The sequence below is a fragment of the Centruroides sculpturatus genome, unplaced genomic scaffold (assembly GCF_000671375.1).
Source record: "Centruroides sculpturatus isolate CEXI.00-Female unplaced genomic scaffold, Cexi_2.0 scaffold1575, whole genome shotgun sequence".
NCBI classification, from domain to species: domain Eukaryota; kingdom Metazoa; phylum Arthropoda; class Arachnida; order Scorpiones; family Buthidae; genus Centruroides; species Centruroides sculpturatus.
Window position 1 is genome coordinate 42,215 of NW_019385977.1, and position 9,919 is coordinate 52,133.

A 9,919-nucleotide genomic window follows, 5' to 3' on the forward strand; every position below is an offset into this window, starting at 1 on the left:
CTTGTCCAACACTTACTATATTTGGTTCTCCCATAACTACCTCTCTCCACTTTGGTATTTATCTTTGGCTAGCCTTTGTTTTGGCCTAGCTTGACATGCGAAGTTTTACTGGGTTTCCTTCACATATTATCTCCCTAATGGGGTCAAGCTCCCCCTTAAAGTCCTCCCAGTAACATCCAACTGACTTGCTGACTTGTTCACCAAGCCAGTATCCCACTTCAAAATTTTAACATTTATTCTAAACTTGTTGGACCTGACCATCTGTGGCTTTACCACTGCTGCTTTCTTTTCCACAGTGGCTCTGGACAAGCCAGAAAAGCTAGGTTAGGTTATGTTGGTCACTAAAACCCTAAATCTATCCTATCTCTCTTTGGTTATCACCCTAGACTTCTTTCTTATATACCATCCAGCTTTGGCCATTATATCAATATTATGTTAATTCCATTTTTATATTAATTTCAAATCCAACACATACTGTGTGTTATTTAACATAAAATACTAAACCATCATATTTGTTAATTTTAATTTTAATAGATACAAACTCATCACCAGATTTTAGGCATTTTACAATCATGCTCGTTACTTAATATTTTTGCCTTAGCAGGATGGTTCCTATACAAAACCTCTGCTACATATCTAGCACTGGTTATAACTAAACTACAGTAGAACCTCGATTATCCGCCCTAATTGGGGACTGGGGTTGGTCAGATAATTGAAAAGTCGGATAACCGAAAAGTATGAAAAAATCCATTATTAGTGTAGTATATTATTATATCCCATGTAATTAGTATATTAGTATATCGCTATTAACCTATTTTGCGTTGAATTTTCATCGATGTTAAGCCTAACAAAAATTTTTTAAAATAATAATCGTCGCTATTGTATCGTTAAAAATTAGAAAATTAAGCTTCGTTTAAATACTGGCTCCCTTTCATGGTCGAATGAGTGTTGCCAGCTAAAACACGTAAAAATAATATTAAAGTAGCCAAGACATAGCCAAATATTGTAGCGCCACATCACTAGCGGACATTTGAAATTTGCCGACTAGGACGGTCGGTTAACCGAGGGGTCGGTTGATCGGGGGCGGATAATCGAGGTTCTACTGTACTAATATTAACTTACAACATACATACATAACCAGCTTTCCGGCCCTTAACATTAAACAAAAACAGACTCCAAAAAACACGTATAAAGTTATGAGACCTGATAAGGGACTAGTTGAATACATTATGAGCCCTTATGGGACATTTATACTTTTCACTCTAAACTTCCTGGCTCCTTAGTGCTCTATGAGCAGGAAGGGGCCAAAGTACTGATAGACCTAAACTGTCGTGGAAAAAAAAACCATCCTGCATTTCCATCTTTAATTTTCCCTTCTAGCATCTTTCTTCACTATTGAAATGTCATAATTCTCTAAGTTTTCATTCATTAGGGCCATATTCAGTAAAACAGTTGGCTAAGATAACATTCTAATAAACTGTAAATATTAGTTTACCCAAGAACATTTTAATTAGCATAAACATTTTTATTTTATAATTAAAAATTGTATGTAGGCCTATATGTAGTATCCTATCTTCTAGTAAAAAGTTATTTAATAAAAAGGAAAAAAGATAATAGCAACATATTATTAAAGACAGATGGATGGCAGAGTAGCTAAGGTGGCAGCCTATCACTAAGGATAGAATATAGACGAATTGAAAAATCCCAAAAATTTTTTGGAAGGATGACCATCTGGATATGTTGGACTACATAATCCAACTTCCCATTATTGCCCAATGACCTTTTTGTGCTCTCTGAGCAGTAAAGGGTCTTAAAAAAAACCCCCAACTTCACATTATTGGCCTGGCTGAAACTATAATAGGCTGACAACCATGATGGACACACACAAAAAATTATTCCCTTAGTGCCATAGGACAGAATTAGAAAAAAACTAATATATTTAATAATAATGGTCATTACAGTATAGGTGTAAACTGAGGTTAATAATATGTAGGTATAAAACTCTAAAATGATTTTATATTTAAAATAAAGTAAAATGATCAAAGAAACAATATTCAAATTTTCTGCTGATCACATCTATTAATAATATATTCTAGATTTCTCAACAATATTTTTTTTTTGAAATTAACATAATTCTGAGAACAATAACAAATTCAAAATCTTTCATTGTTACAAGTATTCTTTTAAATAAAATTAAATTTACTGAGCAATAAATTGTAACACTTTTATTCGTATTGCCCATCATAACATCAAAATTTAAATATAATAAAGTAAAACTTTTATTATTAATTTAATTAAAAATGGATGTTGTATTTACGCCATTCAAAACTCATTGAAATATCATACAAAATATATTGTATATAAACATTAATATATCAAAATATATAAGTAATAAACAAGCTGCCCTGAATACTGACAAAATTCAGTAATAATTATAAAATATAAAAACATATATTCGTTATTTTTATCAATTGATCCCACATATAAAATTACTACAAAGCAATGAATAGAAAAATTATGTTAATCATAAAAAATTTTTTATATTGTATTTGGCACAAATATTAAGTCATATCTAATTGTATAAAATACATCTTAATAATATGTAACTAACGATGTTTTTGTATGAAAACAGATTCGTATACTTGAAATATATTAACAATAAAACCATATATGAAATGTAAATTTCACTAGCACCATAGAAAGATGTAAATATACACCATATCACTACAGCCATGCATTAACATGCAGAACTGTCACGACCAAATACTTGTAAATACAATTAAAAAATTTCATTTGCATTTGTTTAAACCCCAACTACAATATTCAGAATCTTAATTCGTACATACAAAGAATGTAGATAGTTAACAAATAAGTCATTAGGAATAAACTGTAACTTGATATGTATTTCAAGATTTCTTAGATTTGTTTCTTGATAGAAATTGTTCGAGATAATTTAGGATCTTTGACTCTATTTTCTGAAAATAAATGAATTATATATTAAAATAAAAATTCATTATTGATGAGATTTATTATAGCAAAACTGTTTATTTAAGAAATATCCTTATATATTTAGTCTTACAAAGTAGAAAAGGAAATAATTTTTAATATAAATTACCATTTAAACCATGAAAATGTAATATGGATGTGATCTCCAGAGAAATTATATGAAAAATTTTTTGGGTCATGAGAAAAAAAATTTCAAAAATAATAAAATATTATATCAAAATAAAATAAGCCATACCAAATTTCCATCTAAAAAGGAAAGCTATTATTAAAAATTTTGTCGAACACTGATTTAAACATAATAACTAAAAACAAAAAATAATAGAAAATTATTAATAAAATAAACTATTTTCTATCATATAAAATAAAAAAGAGTTGATATAATAAATAAAAATTTTTATTTTAACCATAAGTGAGAAACTTTTCAAATTTACCAATCAGTGATTCTCAGATGGTGTGTAAGTTCATAAAATAATTAAAACAATACTAATTATTTTAATTATTTTATGAACTTACACACCATTCATCTACTTTTTATTAATTACTTATTATTATTATTTACATACTTTTATATCAAAAGATGCATATCTTTAATGCCACTTTTTGTTAATGTCACTTTATGAATATAAAACCATCTTTGATCTGATGATGGCTCACTTTTGTGCCAACAAAAATTGTGTCACTACAGGTAGTTCAAAAAATAAACAAACAACAAGTTGCACAACTTTCCCAGCAACATTTAAAATTTTGGTGGTGCCATCTGTTATCATATTTTATTAAAAAACTTTTTATATTCTTAACTATTATAAAATGGCAAAATTATGATATTTTGCCCTGGGTTTTATAAAAAAAATTGTAAATGCTAATGTATGAACGCCGATTGCAAGGGAGATTTTTCCCCCTATTGTCGGGATGGTCTAAGGTCTACGCGTATGTGGGTGGCGGTTTTTTAAAGGCAGCAAAGACAAGTGTTTTACAAAGGTAAATCGTTTATTCCGGACGATAATGCTTACATAATTTTTTTGGCAAGGGTCCTTAAGTTCAGAACTTTGGGTTGTCTTCGTAAGTTGTTTTCGATGTCAATCTGGTCCTACGCTAGAGGGGCCCCGTGACTGCGTCGAGTGAGAAGTTCGAGATCTGAAGTGACAGCACACAAAAGATGAAAGGAAACACGACAGCTGTCAACAAACGAACACAACAGGTAGTCTAGGTGGAAAAGTCTTAGTGGAAGTCCTGTTGTCCTTGAATTTTGCGTTTTTATAGGGTTTTTGCGATCGGCTTCTTACTAATTGGATAGATCTTACATCACTGTTTTCCAATTGGTCATCCACCTGTCTCCAGGTGTAAATAGAGCTTCGTAAAGCTCGCGAGAAAGGTCGGCTGGAGATGGTTTATCCGACACCATCTTTTCGAATCTGATCGCGTTTAATTGTTGATTATGACACCTATGCTTTTTGATATTTTTTTTTTTCTAGTTTCGTTTTGCTTTCTAAACTGCGTCTTAACTTTAATATTTTAAATTTTCTTCTTTTATATCTAAAATTTTGTTTTTCCCGTTATTCTTTATGAGCGCTGACATCAAAGTCCGGTATCACTGATTTGATACTTATATAATTTGCTTTCTTGACGATTTAACTTAACAAACTTTTTTTTTCTTCTTATATCTTTCCCTTTTGCGGGGGCTATTTCCAGGGTCTCACACTAATAACAAATAAAATTGTCATTAAGTCTGATCCTACTGGAGATACACACATCCCCTTTATCTCCCCACTCCTTGACTTTTAATCACCAAAATTTAACAGTACAATTCCCCTAATACACAACTCCCTGCAAAATTCAGAAATTTTCGACAAAAAGCACAGGAGTTATTAAGCTTCAAAGAGAGCAAACAAAATTGTGTCCCACATACACACACTAACATCCATACATAAAGAAAAACCCCCAAATTTTTTTGTGTTTCTCAACATTTCAAGATGCCCTAAGTCCAAAAGCACCATCTACTAAAATTAGTAATTAAAAATTAATTTTCAATTCTGATTAAATAATTTAGAAAATTTCTGAAATAATACAGTAACTCAGAATAGTACTCAAACCTATACTGCTTACTATGCAGATGAATTACTAGTTACACTATCTGAACTTTCATTCAATATTTACTTCAAGATCTTTATTAAATACACTCATGTCCAAAAAGTAAGCATAATCATCTAATCCATAGTAGAGCAAAATGAACAGCTGAAAATTTATGTAGAAGTTTCCAAAGAATAAAAACATCCAGGAGATAGTCAAATGTTCCATTAAAAAGTACAAGTTTTTACAAAAAATGCATATGCCATGAATGCAATAGTAGATGGCATTGAGGACAGTTTGTTACTGTTTTACTATATAATATTGACAGTGAAGAATTATTGGAAGGATAGAAGCAGACCAATCACAGACAGATGTGTCTAGGACTATGAATATGTCAGAGAGTGTTATGTTGGGGCTTTGGCCAAATTTCAAAGAATGTTCTGTTCCCTTTTGAGTCCAGATATAGTCTATAGCAGGAGTGGGCAAGCAAGAGTTCAGTGGAAGCCGAAATGTAGGATTTGCAAATTGCATGGGAGCCGCAGTTTTGTACTATTTTATTCTGTACCACAGTTCTGTACCGTGATTTTATCTATATCTATATATATATAAATGGACATGTATGTCCTTATATCTCACTTTTTCGCCAAAACTACACATCGCACGTGAATGGTGTTTGTATGTGGTGGTAGCCCCAAGTCTCCATTCGTGCATAGGGGTGGTTGCGTCTCAATAGCTATAAGAGTGCGGGAGATATGAGGCTGAAAGTGGTTGAAAGTGGCTTTCAATTTTGAATGTTTTGTTCGATTTTTTCGAATTTGTTCGAATTAAATTCAAACATAAAATTCGAATTGGTTTGATTATAGAACAACTGAAAACGTTCTAGAAACGTTGAAAATAGTTCGTTTGACTAAATGTAAAAATTCTGTAATTAGTCTGAAAACGGGGGACCTAATTCTTGCATTTTGTGAAAACGGGTAAGATTAGCTATAATGTAATTATCTTAATCTTCACTATCGTTACTTTTTGCCCAGCGAAGCGGGTCCTTGCAGCTAGATTCTAGATTACTTAGAAAAACAGTCTTTTATATATATAAAAAAAAACTATATTACATAAAAATAAAAACCCAGCGAAGCAGGTCCTTGCAGCTAGTTATATAATATAAATATAATATAAAACAAATATTGAATTTTCTAAATAAACATATTTTCACAAAATTGTGGAAATAAAATTGTAAAAAAAATAATAAAAAGCAGAAATTAACATTTTCAGCAAGAGCCGCATGTAACTCAAAAAGAGCTGCATTTGCCAATGGTGGGTCTATAGAATGATTCTCATCAGATTAGAATCGGAAGAGAATGGAGAAACTAATACAGTCCCACAAACTCCATGGAAAGAAACCAGTTGCAATCTGGCCCCCTTTTTGTAGGTCATCATGGTCTGAGGCAGCATTATACTTAATGGCTGTACTGAACTTCATGTTTTTGTGTGTCATTACTGCAAGAAGGTAGAGAAGGTTTCAAAACCTTATGTTAGACTTTTCCAAGGTGCTGTGGGCATAGATTTCATTCTCATGGATAATAAAGCCCATGAACTTATGGCTGCACTCATCAATGATTTTCTTAACAGTGAAGATATTCACTGCATGAAATTTTCAGCCTAAATTCCATTAGAACATATATGGGATGCTCTCAGACAGAAATAGTGAACCATTTTGAGTGCGTGTGTGTGTGTGCGCCATATAGTAAGCCTAGTTGTCTTTAAAAATGTTTATGTATGCCAAAGTTTTAAACTTTGAATAATGATACATAAAGAAATTAAACAAATAAACTTTACTTAGAGTAAATGTTAAAAAACTGATTAAAAAAGGATGATCAGATGAGAAACCAAAAAGATGATTGAAAAAGACAGATGATAAACTGAAATTTTATGATATGTTACATGCCAGATGATTTCTTCTTATATGCCACTTTAGGCACACTTGCCATAGGTTCACCACCCCTGCTCTAGGAAATGAGTTGCATCCTGACAGTCTCTGGAAAAACACTCTAAGAGCTTCAAGATGCTCTTGTTCAAGAATATACTTTGCTTGTGATAGAGCTGATAAACCAGTACAAAAATCAGAGTGCAATTTGTATGCATTCAAGATACAACTACATACTATATTAATTATTTTCTGTTCAATACAATTATGACAATGTTTGGTACTTTTTCTTGTTGTTTTTAATTTGATATAACTTAGATTAAATTTTGATTTTTTAATTGTTTTGTTACATAAAGAATAAAGTGATTTGTTCTGATCTGTAAGTCCTGAGATATAGGTCAAGTTAATTTTTTGGACATGAATGTATATATAAATCATATATATTCATGTTCATAAAGTTATTTGTACACATGTTTATGTTTAAAATCTATACAAATTTGTTGTAATATTATATTATCTAATAAAGGAATAAAATCAAAAATATTAATGGAAATTATTTTGTAAAATAAAAATAGCAGAAAAAAAATTAGCAGTATTAAAAAATATTACTTAACAAACTTACCTTTTCCAAAATCATCCAAACAGGTTGACGATGTACAGACCCAATTTCCACAAGCACAAACACTGAAGATAGATAATGACATTTATAATTATATGAAATTTTAATTAATCCAGTATAAATATAAATATTGTACTGTACAATACATACTAGTAAATATATGAAAAATTTTTAATCTTCAATAATTTTGAATTTTACGTTTATTGACATATTAAAAAAAAACGTATTATTATTAATTGTTATTGATATTTATTACTTATATATTGATATTTTGTATTTTGTAAAGAGACTAATTAAAATGTTTAAAAATAATATTGAAAACATCAAAGAATTTATTTAATTTTCTGAAATGTTTAATGATAATATCTGTAATATAAATAATTTGGATCTATTTTAAAAATTATTATTAAGTTATAAATCATTAATGATGCAACTATAAGAAAGAAAAATAAATCCTAAAACTCTCTATTAGAAATATAAGCAGTTACTATTTATTCACAAATACCAAATACCAAAATAGCCAAATATTTGTAAACAAATATCTAATTGCTGACTTTTTGAATTATACAAGATTATTAAAAAGAAACTTCATACTTTTTTAATATTTTCCATTCTATAAGTCCAATTTACCTAAAGTAAAATAACCCAAAATAAAAGGAATTTTATGCCATTTTGTTAATAAGTTTTTACTTTTATTTCAGTGTCAAAATGACCAAAATGTTAACTTTATAAGACAGAAATAAAATTGCATCTTTTTACAAGATCTAAAGCTTATTCATTAAAAACTGACTTTAAGACTTAAAGTCCAGCATTTTTACCAATGCTGGACTTTAAGTCTTAAAGTCAGTTTTAGCCAGTTGCTTGTCATTATTTAAATCATGTATTCTTAACAATTAAATTGTTTTATTAATTTACTATTTCCTAAATGGAAATAACCAAATGTAAATTAAGGTGGTGATTTTGATGGCAGCTTTATCTTAAGCAGTGACATCATGAAGCTGTTTTCTAAAATAAATTTTTATAGTAACTTGAAAAAATTTGTGGACTTCTGCAAATTTTTCTATAAAATGCAACAGAATGAGTTCACAGAAAATCATATAAAAAAAAAGAAAAATAAATTTCCAAGAAAAAGAACAAAATTCAATGGCACCACAAATCCAAATATAAATCTGTCTACAAAGGGCCTCATACAGATAAAGTTGGGCCATAAACAAACAAAATTTCCTTTTATTTATATTGGACTGCAATTTGAAAATAATTGTAGACCTATAAATTCCTACTATCATCCATCTCTCTGTCTGTCTGCCTTTCCTTACTCTTGAGAACAGAGTTTTTAAAATGAGACCAGATGTAAAAACCTTACAGGCAGGAGGTTCTGATTAACTATATATATACTTCTGATGCAAACTGAAAGTCTTGTTATTTCAATTCAAAACTTTTCTCCTGAAAGGTGTTAGATAGATGACTGGCATGACTCTAGTGTTAAAGGAAAAGTATGATGTACAGTGGCAAGTCACTACTAATTTGAGGTGGAATGCATATATTTTAAATTAAATAAATTAAAAATATGATTAAAAAATGCAGTCTGGCATTGTGACAATGCCATGAGAAATAATTGCTCATTACTTTTAAAAATAATACAAAAATATATTAACCAATTGTTACAATCCACTGATGTTTCAGCACCATCTTCATACTTTTTTCCTTCCAAAGAGCATACTGTAATAAATTATTTATATAAATTCTATGCAATATAATGTGATTATCATAAAAAATAGAGATATTTTAAATTAAAAATAAAGAACACAACTTTTACATACACTTTTTCTTAGGCTTAAATAAAGGATCCATGCTAGTTCTGAATTCTTCAAAGCTAAGTAACCAATCTGAATCTTGATCAGCTGCTTCAATAATGGCATCAACACAAAGAGCACTGAATAGAAGAATTTATTATTTTATAACATATATGAAAGTGATATGTTTAGAAATGTTGAAGCAATATTTGAATAAAAGCAGTTGGGTGAGTTATTCTCCATAACTGTTTCTATAATATTTTAAATCAGTGTTTCTCAACGGGGGCGATATCGCCCCCATGTGGGCGTTTTTCCATGTTGAGAGGGCGATTAGTAACAATTTATATTTTGGGGGCTAAAAACAATTTTCTGGGCGATAGAGTAAAACATTATATTAAGAATAATTGGATATTTTATTCGTTATATCGTACAATAATTAAACAAATAACATTATAATAGTCACTAGTCTATTCAATGCAGTACGAATTTGGCGTTAGTCTTGGTCCTCGGCAT

General features: G+C 29.8%; 1 protein-coding gene across 5 annotated transcripts in view; it reads right to left on the reverse strand.

Moving 5' to 3' along the window:
- Positions 1-2,133: 2,133 nt before the first annotated feature.
- The window catches only part of LOC111612903 (follistatin-related protein 1-like), a 50,929-nt gene continuing 43,143 nt past the window's right edge, over positions 2,134-9,919 (reverse strand). For 2 of the 5 annotated variants that reach the window (XM_023354190.1, XM_023354192.1), the window contains 4 exons: positions 9,434-9,546; positions 9,269-9,332; positions 7,617-7,678; positions 2,136-2,975 (listed from right to left, as the gene is read on the reverse strand). In XM_023354190.1, coding sequence (XP_023209958.1) covers positions 2,917-2,975; positions 7,617-7,678; positions 9,269-9,332; positions 9,434-9,546 — 298 coding nt within the window. In that variant the 3' untranslated portion in view covers positions 2,136-2,916. Of the gene's footprint in view, positions 2,976-3,205; positions 3,253-7,616; positions 7,679-9,268; positions 9,333-9,433; positions 9,547-9,919 lie in introns of those variants that run through there. The other 3 variants (XM_023354193.1, XM_023354189.1, XM_023354191.1) reach the window with 3 other exon arrangements.